This window comes from Pezoporus occidentalis, unplaced genomic scaffold (genome assembly GCF_034315485.1).
Source record: "Pezoporus occidentalis ecotype Australia unplaced genomic scaffold, CSIRO_AGI_Poc_V1 ctg36, whole genome shotgun sequence".
Classification (NCBI taxonomy): Eukaryota; Metazoa; Chordata; class Aves; order Psittaciformes; family Psittacidae; genus Pezoporus; species Pezoporus occidentalis.
The window spans coordinates 4802174-4817617 of record NW_026915591.1 but is presented as its reverse complement, the minus strand read 5'-3'; the positions used below and the strand labels follow the sequence as shown (position 1 = coordinate 4817617).

The window sequence follows — 15444 nt, the reverse complement described above, 5'->3', positions numbered from 1 at the left end:
TAAAAGCTAATAATAGGGTTGTTTTTTTCTTTGTTAATAATGCCTATGACTGGGCTTATTATCAATTTTGCCTTCAGTTGTAGATGGATTCCAATAATATTGTTTCCTAGTTTTGTGTCATTTAAATAGCTAAGCAATGAAATTTAATTATCCTCCCAAGCGCATGATATTCTTTCACTTACTCTGCTGGATGCAGACCAGAAAATCCCATGATGAAGTGCTCTTGTGCTAACTGTACCAAAGTAGATTATTATAATATTCATGCTTTGTTTCTTTGGTTTCATTTTTGCTTTAACACACACCCACACCCCTCCAAACCTCTGTCACTTGGTAGCTGGTCTGATGAATTCTAGAAGTGAGGCTGGGGAAGTAACCATATAAGCCTCCACAGCATCCAGTCTCTCACACAGGGGTACTGTTTAATGAGAATCATTACTATGAGGCTGAAGCTAATCTGCCCAGATTTAATCAATGGCTCCTAAACAGAAACATAAAGGTTTTTAAAGCGTTTACTGCAGCCTTCAGACACATTATTAATGAATGTTATCCCTCTTGCCTCCTTTTTGTGGAGAAGTGAACGGCTTTTATGTAACATTCATAAAACAGCTGATGGAAGAAAGCATGCTTCATAATCCTCATCATTACAGTATCACAGTATATTTACAGATAACACATCCAAAACACTTAATCTTTTGACAGCTGTATTTGTAATTTTAGTTTTTAATGGTATTTTGGCAAATAATGTAGTTGAAACAGGCTTCATAGTTTCATTTTTTTTCTGAGCCTACTGTAACTGGTGAGGTTTGTCATGCTTGGCTTTATCCCTAAAGGATAAAGGGAATGCCCCCTCTCCATCCATGCTAATCCTCTGCAGGTTTTCTGTTGGTTTTTATCCCCTCTTCTTTCCCTTCGCCCTCTTTTTTTTTTTTTTTTCCTTTCATATCTCAGTCTTGTTTGACAGAGTGAAAAAAGGCTCCTCTGCAAAATACTGTTCGCAGTCTTGTGTTTCCAAATGTACTATCTGCAACACTAAAGCTAAAAACAGTTTATTTGTTTATACTGGGGAGAGAGAGCCACCATGGCCGGGGTTTTGTGTCCATCCCTTCTCCCTACTTTCCCACTGGGGAAACAAAAAACAGATCATCTACATCTGCTTTGAGTCAGTCACTTCTGACTTCTGGTTTTCCAAAAATAGCCAAATGCTGCCATTGGTTCGCTAACTGTCAGGGAGAAAAACACTGTGGAGACTGTGGCATGAATGCAGCCTCTTGAAAACACCAGTCCAAATGCACGCTTCTCATGAGTCATGACTGAGTGCTTGGGTTGCTTCATTCCTGCAGTATCTCTGCAGCAGAGACCCAGAAGGTGCTGTTGCCCCATCTCATATCTGCTGGAATGGCACAGTAAGTTGTTTTCAGGACAGAACCCGTGTGGGATCCTTCTGCCACCATGGCAACAGTATCATCACATACCCTCAAAGCTCATTCTTCCCAAATATGACTGGAGAAGGTAATTTCGTGAGGGATCCTCAGTGTTACTCATCCATAGGTTTTGAAGGAAGAAACCTTCCCCTTTTCTCCTGCTTGACAGCACTCTGAAAACTCCTTCCCTAATCTGTCCCTTTCTATCTCAATGTGTGACTTTTGGGATGTGCTTATTTAGTGGGAAAGCTTGAAAAGTCTGGACTTGGTGAACTACTGACCTGTAAAAACAGGTGGATGCGGAAGCTGAGACTTCACTTTGTGAAAAGCTTGTGGTGTACCCATGGCCTGCTGTGTCGTGTTCTCCTTCCTAATACACCTGTGGGATTCTGGCTTTGTATGTGCAGAAACAACAAACCAAACCCTCTAGTGGGGACAGATCCATAAAGGTTTTGGTAAAATATGTGACAGTAAAAGGGAGGACTCTTTACCCCAGTAACAAGAGACACTACAAGAGATAACGGCCTCAAGCTGTGCCAGGGGAGGTTTAGATTGGGTGTTAGGAAAAATGTCCTCTCTGAAAGGGTGGTCAGGCACTGGAACAGGCTACCCAGGGCAGTGGTGGAATCACCGTCCCCGTGAGCGTTCAAAAACCATGTAGGTGAGGCCCTCAGTGACATGGTTTAGTGGTGGACTTGGCAGTGCTGGGGTAAAGGTTGGACTTGATGATCTTAAGTCTTCTCCAGCCTAGCTGATTCTATGATCCTATGGCTCTGGAAACAGTGAGGTTGATATTTTGATTTAATTTTAAATAACTAAAGTATACAATGGGACTATGGCCTCTGCCACCATGCCTCACCAGGAAGGAGAACCTCACAGAGGTCAAAGAAACCCCCTGTGTGACACTTGTTTCTCCCTACGTTTTCCCGAGCACCTGACAAGGCGTGCAACCCGGGAGCCACCCTGGCCAGGCCGCAGGCGTGAACCCGCCACCCCGTGTCCCGGTGCTCCGGGCAGCCCCGGCCCGCCGACCACCCCGCAGGCGGCCCGGGTCCCTCAGGGTGACCCCGGCGGCGGCACCAGGGAGGCGCTCCGCCAGGGGGCGCTGTGGCGGCCGTGCCCCTCTCGGCGGCGTGCTGCCGCGCAGATGCAGTCGCTGTCGTGCCCGCGCCCGTGCCCGCCCCCGCCGCGTGGTCCCTCCCCGGCGGCAGCGCGCGGGGCGGGCGTCCCTTGCCGCAAGGGCTGCCGGTCTATCGGCGGCGCGGGGGCGGGCGGCCGGCCCGGGGCCCGGACATAAGATGGCGGCGGCGTTGCTGGGGAGGCGGTGGCGGTGTTTGCGGCCGTGCGGGCTGTCGCGGAGCGCGGGCGGTGCGCGGCTCTGCCCGGGCTCTCAGGGCGGATAGAGCCGGGGGCCGGCTCGGCGGAGCGGGGCCGCCATGGGCTCCCAGGTGCTGCAGATCCTGCGCCAGGGCGTGTGGGCGGCGCTGAGCGGCGGCTGGTACCAGGACCCGCACCAGGGCGCTGGGGTCAACGCGCTGCACCTCTACCTGTGGCTCTTCTTGCTCGGCTTCCCCTTCACCCTCTACATGGTGAGCGCAGGCAGCCGTCCCTGGGGCAGCGGTGTCGGCCTGGCTCGCGGGGCGGGCGGGCCTTACGGGGGGCAGCGCGCCTCGGCGGCAGCGGGGAGGCTCGGGGAGTGGGGGGGGTGGAGGAGCGGGAAGGGCCGCGGGGCCGTCGCTCGCGCGCCCCCTGTTCGCGGCACTGCCGCCGCCCAGAGTGGGGCCGCCCCGGGGCCCGGGTGCCTGTCGTTTGCTCCGGCCCGCGCCCGCCGCGGTGCGGGGTGTCCCGCGGCGGGACCGGCGGCCGCGATCGAGGCTGGTCCTCGGAATACGCCCGAGGCTGCGGCGTTTCGGAAGCGCGGACGTGTTACCGGGAAGATGTGGGTGGGTGCTAGCGGGGCCCGTCGGGAGCGGTGTGGCTTCCATCCCTGGCACTTGGCCTTCGTTTTTTTGTTTGTTTTTTTTTTTTGTTTGTTTTTTTTACTTCCTTAAGAATCGGGCATAACTCTGCTAGCTTCCACAGCAGGTCTGCTGGTAGTCCAGAAAAAAAGCACAGCCTCTGTAGCAGCTGGTGAATCCAGCCAGTATTTCTGGCTGGCAGCTCTGTCCCTTTCTCTTCTGGCTTATGAGACTGGTGAAGCTATGTGTTTCAGGGTCCATAATCGGGAAGTTTATTTGGCTATAGTGTAGTGTGCTGGCTGGCAGCATTTTGGACTCGGTGTTACTGATAAGGTGCTACTTTAGCTTTTTTGCTTGTGTCCACACTTTAGTGTACTTTATTTGGGAGAATTCCTGTTGAACTCATGTTTGTATCGGACTCTTAAGTCAAAGCTGTTGGAATACTAACCTTTAAACCTAGAAACTTTTTTGGCATTTGGACTTGGAAACAAATATAGGACAGGTATGATCAGTAATGGGAGGAAAGGGTAGCTTCCTGTTGGCTGATGCTTTTTCTTTTGTGTGTCATTTACGAAATACTAATATTTCACTTCAGATTTCTCAATAGAAAGGTGTGAGCCTGTTAGGTGTGGCCAGTTTTGAGCACATGAGGTAGAATGTAACTTGCAAGTCTGCCAGGTTCAGCTGCTGTGTCAAAGTAGAAACTGCCTTGTGGAAAAAATGTGAGCTAGTGAATGAAACCTTGGAGGAAAAGCTGTATGTGAGTATAGTTGCTATAGCTGAGTATAGAGATGGAGACCTCTGGGGTCAGGCATTTGCTTTGTTAAAAAGCAAGTTGTAAGACTGCAGTATGAAACACTTTGGACTAAGAAATAGCTCATGTGGAAGAGGAGGTTTCAGCCCTGTATAGTTGGGTTTTAATTCATATTATCATGTCTTGGAAAAGGTAGCTCCAAGGCTTTTTGTTTGAGAACTTCAGACTGCTGGCAAGGAAACAGCAGGCTGAGACAAACGGCTTTTAAAACCAAAGTTAATGTGACAACAGCTAGGTAAAACTTTCAGGTAGGCAGATCCTCTGTATAAAACCTGTGAATCTCTATCTGTTCAGCATTCCTTTTGGTCTCAAGTGTAGGGGTTTTTTTTTGTCCTTTTCAGAAGTACTGCTCTTTTGCTTTGACAGTCTCTTTAATTAGTAGTGCCTTGCTGAGAGAGCTGTTCAGAAAGGTGTGGCGAGCTATATCCTGCATGTGCAGGAGGCTTCTGAAGGGGGCTGATCTGTACTGTACATAGGTCTTCTCACAACTGATAAATCTGGACTAGCATTTGAGTCTCTTGCTCCTCTTAAAGTGACAGTTAGGCTTCAGCTGGCCATACTATGCGGTGGTAAACTTAAGTGTTGCTTTTTCCCTTTTCTTGTGCAAAGGGAAAACGACAGGTAAAAGCAGGCTGATCTGGGTTTTGTGGAGATCAGAGAAGTTAAATTCTCTTGCTTCATAGCTCTGGACAAGTTAAAGATGCAACAACAAGTGCCAACTTCCTTGAGAATAAGTAGGGAGATTAGTCACAAGTTGAAGCAGATTGAATCATATTTGGCCGTTTTCCCTCTTTCCACCCTCTGCAGTTGAAGTGTTGTCTAGACATAAACTAAACAGGCAGAACTGTGATGGTCATCTTAGCTCTTTAGCATCTCTTAAGCTCTTTTTCAGAATGAAAAGCAATAAAAGTTGCATTGCTGTAGGACATACATAAATAAACAGAACTTGCCTAAAAAGTCTTAGGTAACCATAATCTGAATTCAGAGTGTGGCTCACTGGTGTGTAGGAGGGAGTTTCTAAGCTAGCTTCAGATGCTAGCTAGCTGGCAGACAACCCTGTGTGTTTAAAAAACAAGGTGTATATAGAAAGACTTAGAATGCTGGCAGGTTTTATATTACTTATACAACTTCCTCACATAAGGAATTCCAAGAGCACAGTGTTAACTTTGATGCATTGGGGCAGCAAAAGATCCCCTAAGAACTAAAGGCTGAATGCGTTTTACAGTAAGCTAATAACATTTTTGCAAATGTTGTTTAACCCCCAGCAGGAATGGAACACTTTATCTCTTTTGGGTATGGTAATTCAGATGCATTTATTGCTTAAAGACTTAGTTTATTGCACCCAACCTTGCTGATCTTTAATTTGTGCATTCCTTCTATTTATCCTTTATTTTCAGAATGGAATCTGGTAGTAGTTGTGGTCAGCAAGTGATACCATAAATCTGTGTGTTTCTTTGCATGTGTATGCCAGTGCTTTTTAAGGTTGATGTGTTTAATGCATGATGCAAACCAACCAAAGAAATTAGCAGTAGAATTCAGCTAGTGTTTCTTCCTTAGATCCCTCATCTGCCTTCTGAGCACATGGAAGTGAGGTCTGTACCCTGTGTGAAGGGCAGACATATGCATAAATGTATCTGTATTGCAGATTCAGATACTTTTCTTCTCGTGTGTTTTTTGTTTTTTGTTTTTTTTTTTTCTCATACACTTAATCTGCCCTTGTGGGAAAATTGGCAAAAAAGGATAATGAAGGAATTGGTGTAGAGGAAGAGAAATAGCTGCTTGAATGAAGCTGCTTGAGTCTGTACCCTTGGTTCTGTGGCTTGGCAGCATGTGTACAAAAATACTGTTTTCTGGACTAGTTAAATCTATCCTGTTTGAATATCTGCATTCAGTAACAGATTAAACTGTGCATGTTGTAAGAGCTGATCCCTGTTTTTACGCTAGTCTGAAACTCGAGTTGGGAAAAGAAAACGTGCTACAATATGGGGAAACTCTACAACTAGGTTGTAAAACATAGTGGTAGAGTTGAAAAAAAAATGCCCTGAATGCAGAGGCCTGTGTTAAGCATCAGTGCTGCAAGGGGGAGGGGAAGAAAGGAGACTGCCAAAGCGCTTCCCCTAGTCGGAATGCTGTTTCAGCCCCACCACGTGCACAGGAGGGGGTGAAGTCTTGGCTCCGGTACTTTGGGAACTTTGCCAGTGACTAGAGAAGAGCCAGGGACTGTACCTTGCTTGGGGTTATGGGTTTGTATGTATCTACAGAACTTGTCAGTCAAAGTCAAGCTCATTTAGGCAACAGTTCACTTAATAGGCGTTTGATTTCCTGACTTGTGTACATGGTTACACAAATAGGTCATATAAATGTAGCTTCATGTGAAAGTCTCTTTCCAGTGAAGTTTCTGAAATAGGTGCTGTTTCTTAAACACTTAGATTAAGTTGGATATGTAATGAGAATCCTTGGTACACTTTAAGGTTTCAGTCGAGAACTAGATAACTTGTAACTGAATGTGCTTCTGATAACAGCAGTTCTTCAGGGCTCTGACTGTTCACAAACAAAGAAATGGTGACAAATGCCATCTGCTGATTCTTGATCTTTCCTCTTTACCAGTATGAATGTTTCTAAAAAATACTGGTCTCAGAATGCTAGAACTTGAAAGTATTTTAGAAGACAACTGTTGCTGTTTAATGAATGTTTGATTAATATCACTTTTACGTAAGGACTTGCAATCTTATTTTGATTGGGAGACTTTCCTATGAATGTTTTCAGCAGGTAACACCTAAACATCTCTCTTTATGAAAATAATCTGGAAACCTCATTGTATGTGCAGTGTCTAGCTAAAGCTAGCTGTGATTAGGCAAGACCCATATAGTCCTTGTTTCTTCATAAGTATGTAGCACAGCCTGTGATCAATGAAATTCCTTGTGGTTTGTGGCACTTATATATTTGAAATGTTGAATCAAGATACAGTGACCTTTGAAATTCAAATGGGAATATCTTAGCCCTGTAACTAGTGGTCTGAGGTTTCTTTTCTGTTCCAGGTTGACCACTGTAATCTAGGAGTGCTTAAAGCATTTTTCTACCCAGTCTTTCACAAAAGGTGTGTTGTGATACAATTGAGCTGACCTAATAGCCAGCAGCTTTCAGAAGAAACAGTCCCACTTCCCAGCTGTGCATTCTTACTTTTGTCCATGTGTATAGTGTGGATTTCATAAATTGTCTTGAAAGTTTTAAATTGGGAAAGTAACTCCTGAGGGGAAAGGTGGTAGAAAAATCAGTATCCTTCCCCTCTGTCTTTGAGAGTACTGATTAACTTTGCTTAGAGAAATACTTCCAGCTATGAGTTTATCTAATGATTGGGTTTGTTCAGCCATTAGATGACTGAAGTTTTCAGCAGAGTGTAATTAAAGCAGGCAGTTTTTGTGTGGTCATGTCTAGCTCTTTTTTTCTCTCCTGTAAGAGCTTCAGTTATGACTTTCGCTGTTCAAGTGTGTGTTTTCCTTTGGTGCTAATGGAAGTGGCTAGATAAGTGCAGTAAAATGGGATGTTCTCTGAAATGCTGTTGCAGCTACAGACTTGTAGCCAGCTGGTGTCTGCTAACAAGCTCTAACCTGAGTTTTTTTTAGTCTGTTGTGCCTAATAAACATGCTTTGCTACTTGTGGAAAGAACTAAAATGAGATGTAGTTGCAGCTCTGTAGGATTTAGATTTGTATTACAATTGTGAAGATGGTATTGTGTAGGATACTCAGTTATGCTGGTGAGAACCTGTCCCTCAAATGTGGCAAAATGTCAAGCACAGTTTAAAATGCTGATCTCGCATTAACTTGTCTTTGCTTGTAGAGAGAGGACCCTAAGTGGAAGTTGAATGCTTTCAATTTTGGCAAAGAAAAATAGAGGAGGCACAAGTGCTTTAGGTTAGGTTGCAGTAACTCTTCCTTTTGAGACTGGAATGCAGATGAATTGCTGGTACCATGAGTAGCACATGATCAGATGGCAGAGTATGGTGGACGTGCTAAGATTTCTTCTATTCCCAGAGTATATACCCTCTCCAGAGAGGAGTTGAAGAATGAAAAGTAGCAAGTTACCTTGTTTTTAGCCTTTTGCAATCCTGTGAAAACAGGATGTGAGGAAAAAGCAGGCTTTAATTCCTTATTGGGTTTGCTACAAGTGTTTTGCTGCCTTCCTCAGTTTTTCTCAAAGCTTTACTTTGCAGAACAGGATGTGTAGATTTTGGATTCCACAGAATAAACTGGGTATGTTGTGTGACCTCAGTGCTGATGGAGTAGAGGGGAGAAATTGAAGAGCTGTCAAAATGGAAAAGTATAGGCACATCTTCTATAGACTAAGTTTAGCTTTAGTCATCTGATGTCAAGCCGACTCTTCTGATAATGGCTTCTGAACACAGGTACTTGTAAAGGAGAGGATAGTTGAAGTTGTATTTGTGATCAGGTAGACTGCTTAGTGCATCTAGGAAGCTTATACTTCTGTTCCAAAGGTAACGAGCCTGCCCTTGTCTGCAGGGAGCTAGCTGTCTCTGAACTTCTTGGAAGTGAAAAACCTGCATTTCTTGAGGAAGCTCTTATAGTGTTTCTGCAGGGATTGTATAGATGCCATAAGCATCATTGTGGCTCCTGATAGCTTACTGATGCTGTTTTTGAAAAACTTTGTTTCCTCTTTAACCTCTTGAGGTAGTGCTTGGTAAGTGAATCTCCCTATCCACTAAGGTCTTGTCCAGCTTGGCATGGAAAATTTAAGTTGACACACCTCAGCTTAGTTTGACTTTCCTGCTTCGGGTGTTATGTTAGGTGTGGACTTCACTTCCTTTGGAGGAAAAGGTAGGTTAAACTTGACCTACTTAACAAAAGGATTCTAATAAGTAACTGCCTTCTGATAGATTCCAGACTCAATTATTTATGCTTGTTTGGCTTTAGAAATGTCATATTGATTATTTGTTTTTGCTTACTGTCAAAAAGTGAGCAGCCGGTTTAAGGATTTGGTTTGTTCTGCAGCCAGCTGTCAATATTTAGAAATGGTTATTCTTGTATCCCCTTTATTAGTATGATATTTTGTTATTTGGAGATCTCTTCAAACAAAGTTTTTGCTAAACTTGCAGCTTAAATTGTATGAAGAGCACTGCCATTCCTTCTGGGACTAATAAAGCTCTTAAATACAGAAATATTAATGTTGTAATCAGATCTTTTTTTTTTTAAATGGCTAAAACTAGCTTTAGGTGCAGAATAGCAAGGGCTCTCTGTCTTATTCTCCAATCATGTTCCTTTTATGATTCTGTAAGTTGTGCTTGGGGCTTTAATTGCCATGAAAACTCTGCTCCTGCAATGGTCTGTCTAGAGGGGGAGACAAGGTGTATGAAACAAGCTGACATTCTCCTTAGGCTAGGAGGTCTAAAAAGACAGCTCATTTATTCTTCTTGCTTACTAAATTAATGTTCATGCTAGGTAACAAATGCTGTTCAATTCTGATTGCTGTATGCCTGTGTGTATATGCATAAACTTACGGCTGTTAGAATTTTATATCAAACTACACCATCAGTAATGGATAGCAACACAACAAAATATGAAGAGACTACTGTTCCTTTTGGTAGGAAAATGGTCTGTTTGTGGATGAAGACTAAGAGTTAATACCTATCTCATTGTTTCGTGACAGCGTAGGGAAATGGCGTATTATAAGTATGAATAAAGGTGAATTAGAGGGGTGAAGGCCTTGAAGTGAAATCCGAAGTTTAACTAGTACTGTGAACACTTCTAAGTAGATATTATTCCACACTTAATATCTGTTGCTCAAGCAATTGATCTATAAAAGCCTTATGGGCCTTGGCAAAAGTTGCATGAGAAATCTTGACTGAATGAAATTTCAAAAGTTGAATTTGGGACTGAGGTTTTTCATGTGGCTTCTGGCCACCTTTAACATAGCTGAAAAACTGTCTTCAGAACATCTGCATTGGCTGCCTTTCCATGGGCCTGTAATAGTCTAGCACAAAGAATCTTTGAGGTGTGTGGTCTTGCAGGTTATTGTGGACTGCTGCTCAAATGTGTGAGCCACAGATGTAAGCAGCCTTTTTTTTTTTGTATGCAAGTAGACTAGATCTTGGCTTTTGTGACTGATCAGTGTTTTGTCATGCAGTGTTTTGTCATGTTGGAAGCTGACAAGCTAAGTCAAAACAGATTCTGTGTTGGGTAGTTGAACAGATTTTCTCCTGTGCACCATGCTGTCGAACTTGCATTGGTTTTTCAAAAATGGACTGGGTGCTATGGACTAGCCCTGAAATAAGGTCATACCCTGTGCTTGGTTTAGTTTTCAAATCGCTTAAAATCTTCCCCCCCCCTTTTTTTTTTATTCATAACAAGATTTTGTGTCAAACCTAGTATTTTTTTACTAGTTGTTATCTCTAGGTTTCCTGGTCTATTATATTCCAATAGCCTAGAAAAATATAACAAGAGTTGAATTGGGTTCTCCAATGATACGTCTACTTAGCATGCTGCTTTGGTGCATTTTTAGTCCAATTGTTCCTTTTTTTTTTCCTGTATTACTGGACTTCTATCAATCTCCACATAAAGTTTGACTGTAGGGAGTGTGTGTTTAAACCTTCATTTTTTTTTAGTAAGTTCAGTATTTTCTGTGTGGCTTAATATATTTTCATGGACATTTGACCTTGTGTTCATTAATTGTTTCTTACTCTCTTTTGAAAGGCTCTTCCTTCTTCCATGATGATAGTAGCTGTCTACTGCCCGGTGATAGCAGCTCTCTTTATTGTTTTGAAGATGGTGAATTACCGTTTGCACAGGGCACTGGATGAGGGAGAAATTGTTGAGAGGAATGCCAGTGAGCATATGGACAGAGGAGCAAAAACAGAACAAAGCAGTGTTTCGGCCAAGAGGAAAGACAGCAATGGGCCCAGGTAAGATGTCTGCTGATGTTGGTATACTGCTTCAAATGATAAACGGTCCTGTCTTCGTCATATGTGTCACTGGAGTGGTGGTTGAAATAAATACTGAGGAATGTAGATGTAGACCTCTGTAGTTCTGAAAGACTTTAAGTCTGGTCTTTAAGAGCAGAGTTATTTATGTATTAGGTTTGAAATGATGAATTCATGCTAATTTCCTGGTTCCTCCCCCAGAGGAGTTCCAGAACAATATTGAAAATGCTGGAAGCGCTGAAACAATAGCATGGAAAATGTGTGCTGATTAGGTCACTAAATACTTAATGAACACAACCAGTACAAGTAATCTTATTTCAGCAGTAGACTTAAACTCTAGCTGTTGGAGACCACATGCTACATGCTGAATGAGTATTGTATCACTAAAAGGAATGTCTGATCAGGTCTTGGTTTGCTTAGCTTTGCAAAAGCAGGAGTCAGATACAATGCTTGACACCACCCATAGCCTTAGTTCAGGGGAATACTGTCCTGTGAATTTGGAAATTCTGGAACTGCTCAGCTCAGTAATGACGATGACAGTTCTGAAGTATTGTCAAGAGGAGGTGATTCCTTTCCGCAGATGTTTGTTGTCACCAGCATAAAAAAGTCCAGAGCGTTTTTTTTCTCCTCTGACCAGGCTTTTTGGAGAAAGAAGTGCAAAGGATGACTCATCAGCAAGGCTAGCCTAACCAGTCTGATCAGACTATGGATATGTTACAAGCTCTATTATCAAAGTCTCTGCCTGACTCCAGATAATTGGGGTGATCTTAAGAGTTAGACTGCATGAAACAAGTCAGCCTCGAATTGTTAGCTTTTAAAGACAGCCTTTCTGTTGTCTGTGAGTTTCTGGTGGTAGGAGTAGCCAGAGTGAGGCAGTTAGAATGCTGTCCTGACTTGGAAAAGGTTGTATGTGTATTTAAAAAATCAAAAGGAAAAAAAGAGGAATGTACAATAAGGAAATGCAGCTGAAAGAAGCCTCTTAAGTCTGTTTATCAGGATGCTTAAAGAAAGGAAGTGTTAAAGTGGTGCTCTTTAAATTGCTCAGCCTAGTGCTTCACTGTGCATATGGGATAGCTTCTCATGAGATGCGTCTTAAGCTCCCTGTGTTCTCTCAGCTCAGGTACTGTTGGCAAAATTCCCTAGTGTCTAGTATTCCTTTAAAGTTGCTATATAGTAACTTCTTGTATCAATCTTTTATAACCTGCTCCTTTTTCCGTGTTGTGCTTGGTAACTGAACCTGCTGACTTTAATTATGACTCCATTTAGATCACCATATACCTTACTAAAACCAATGAGCTATTTTGGCAGAATGCTTGCCTAAATGTATATTAATGCTTATTCTGCATAGTAAAACTCATGAAAGTAAACTAGTGGTCTGTTCTGTTTCAATGCAACCTTGCTAATGCATGTTTCAGCTGTGATCCTTGGCTATGTTGTGGTCAGGTTTGTTTTTTTGGTGTGTTTTTTTTTTTTAAGCCATGTAGCTTTTGCTTCCAAAATGGTAGCCAAGACTTAACAAGGGACTTTTTACTACTAGTACTGTGAACTACTTCTTGATGTTTCAGAAGTTCCGTTTTGCTTTACGGAGCAGTTGACATGGGACAAGTTACTACATTATAAGCATTTGTGAGCTCAGAAGTAGAGGTTAGTTTGATGCTGTGTGTCCTGCTTGCCAACTAAGTTTCATTAACTTTTATATGATCCTTGTTCCCACTTTCAGGTCTCTTAACTAGAACTGGGAACAAGGTCAATGCAGAAATTACGGAGTTACTTTTTGGTAAGTGGGATGTACAGTATATACTAATCCTTGCCTGGAAGCTTACAAGGACTCTGGGATAACATTCAAACCAGTAGAGGGGATGCAGAGTGAGTGTTTAATATTGAGCTGTTACCTTCTTAGTAAGTTCAATCGAAATGCTAGCAACAAAAACCACTGTCTCAGAAGAAAGTGCATATGTAGGGTTTTTTTTCTCCTTAAACTCTGTTCCCATAGCATAAGATGGATATAGGGGAGCTCCAAGGAGATGTGTTACCTTTAAATATTTACATGATCAGAATATTATTTTTGGTAGCTTAGGCTACAGCATATGATATTAAATATATATATAGTGTGGTGTGAAAAGCTGTCCTAGAATTTTCACCCCACCATGTGTACCCTCCCTGAGACCACTTTGGGTATGAGTATTAGTATTTTTTAAAGGAATAAGCAGTAGTCTGGTTTCTGTTCAGTAGTTGTTCAGGATACTGTTTAGCTTCAGGGAACTGATTTTATTTCTTCCAGAAGATGCTTATCAGCAAAATGGTGCTTTCATGTATTTTACATACTGTCATTTGTGTAGGTTTACATGAGCTACTCATTTATCTTTGGTTTGCATTGATTTGTGAATAGGAGCAAACTCAAGGTTTTTAATTGTTTCATAGGAGTTTGGCATGCTTCAGTGAAGAAAAGCCTGCTGATCCTTAAGAAATGGCTTATTTATATTTTTTTTCTCATCTTCTGTTATAAAGCTAAAATTCTCTAGTTCATGTTTTTGAAAGAAGCTAGTCTTAATTTTGAGATGGGAATGCAAGTTGTCTTCTGTAGCTTCTAGTACAGTGGCTGCTTTCATACTTAAGGGAATGATGTTAGTAATGCCTCTGTGAGGTTTCATGAAAACAAGTTGTGGGGATACAGGCTCCTGATCACATGCAAGAAGCAGAAGGAATAGTGCAAGTGTCATCTTTGGGTATCAGTGGACATGCTTAGATACCTGAACTCAGTTTTGCTTTTGGGGATATGAATATGGCTTCTTACTTTGAACCATAGTAGTCATTGATGCAAGAATTATAAAGCATTAACCTGGTGAAACTGCTATTCCCAGTCTCCATCAGCATGGGCGAACTATAATCGTGATGCTACATGAATTTCATGTGTACTTCTAGAAAATAAAGCTACCATCTGAAGAATATTGCATCTTTGAGTTATGTACAGTCTACTGCTAAAAAGTAATCTCTACAATTCTTGCCCTACTTTTTTGCTGTTTGTTCTTGCAGTTTTCTGTGACTGGCAGGCCTGTTCTTGAGCTTGAAGTTGTTTTGCTCTTTTGACTGTGTAATCAGTGATTCAAGCTTTAAAGAAAACTTCTCTTAGTACTTGTAGCTGTCAGTCTGGCATTTGCAGTACATGCTGTGGTCCTTCTGTGTTTCGAGAGTGGCCTCCTGACTAGTTATCCTGGTGGTTTAGTTGGAAACTAAGGACAGAAGAAGGTGTTTAGAAGAAAACGAAACTCTTCCACTGCTTTGTTGTGAAATCAAAATTACTCATTCCAGACTCTGTGGAAGTTCTAGTCCAAATATGGGAATTCTTCAGTCAATCAGCCAAAGTCACATTTTAAACTTTTGAATTTATGTAGGCTTACAGCCTCTTCAGACTTTCCTTTAGTCTCTGACATACCTATGTAATACAACTGGAGGTAGTAATTTTGGATAGGACAGTTACTAGTTTTAGAAATACTAGTTTTAATTTGGTTTATGCAGTCTCTGGATGCCTCTTCCAAAGCAATCTCCGTTGCAGAGAGCTGGACATAATTTATTCAGTTATCTCAATTTGTGTAGTAACTTCGGGTTTTTTTCTTGCAAACTGAGCACTTGCTCTAAGGTATGAAACCAGCAAACTCTAAGAAACTGATTGTAGTACTTAACAGTAGAAGGGAATGACCAGAAGAGTAGCAGAAAATAGCTCCTAACGGAGTCTATGTGCTGTTGTAGTCCAGATGCTTGTGCATATGAATAATTCTAGAAATCTGTGCTTTCTGTTTCTGCTTTTTGTTGTTGCTACTAGCATAAGTCTGTGAGTGCTGTCACAGAATATAGCAGCTCTGAGGGGAAAGGTGGCATTGGGTTCACTTTTAGACAAAATCACCTCCTTCTCCCACCCTAACTACCCAGTTCTGTGCATGAGAGTTTGTTTGCATTGACTTATTTTTCTGCTTCATGGGACATACTTTATTCAAACAGGAAAGGAATTCAACCTTTCTGTGAAAGCCACTCTTTGTTGTATCTTCAGTTATTATAATAATGTACACCAAACTTTCATTCTAGTCTTTAACTAACTTTGAACTGTATGATTTTTGTCATCTCTTCTGATGAAAGAAGGTTTAGGGACCTCCTGTATGATCTGTAATGGTTCCCAAGATTCTACCTTTACGTCTGACATGACAATAGCTTGACATGCTGTAGAATGAATGATGCTTCAGGCCTTGCAGTCTACAGACAGTTTGTTTACAATCTCCTAGATTGATGTCCCTATATTACAATAATTATTAGGTGTTGGTCTTATT

General features: G+C 42.1%; 1 protein-coding gene across 11 annotated transcripts in view; it reads left to right on the top strand.

The window, feature by feature from the left end:
* The first annotated feature begins 2663 nt into the window (after window positions 1–2663).
* Window positions 2664–15444, top strand: part of PCNX1 (pecanex 1) — an 89888-nt gene continuing 77107 nt past the window's right edge. For 6 of the 11 annotated variants that reach the window (XR_009967059.1, XR_009967058.1, XM_062630831.1 and 3 more), the window contains exons 1-2: window positions 2666–3010; window positions 10899–11107. Coding sequence is in view for 8 of the 11 variants with exons in the window: in XM_062630831.1 (XP_062486815.1) it covers window positions 2858–3010; window positions 10899–11107 (362 nt within the window). In the remaining 3 variants the exon portion in view is untranslated. Of the gene's footprint in view, window positions 3011–10898; window positions 11108–12845; window positions 12903–15444 lie in introns of those variants that run through there. The other 5 variants (XM_062630836.1, XM_062630835.1, XM_062630833.1 and 2 more) reach the window with 3 other exon arrangements.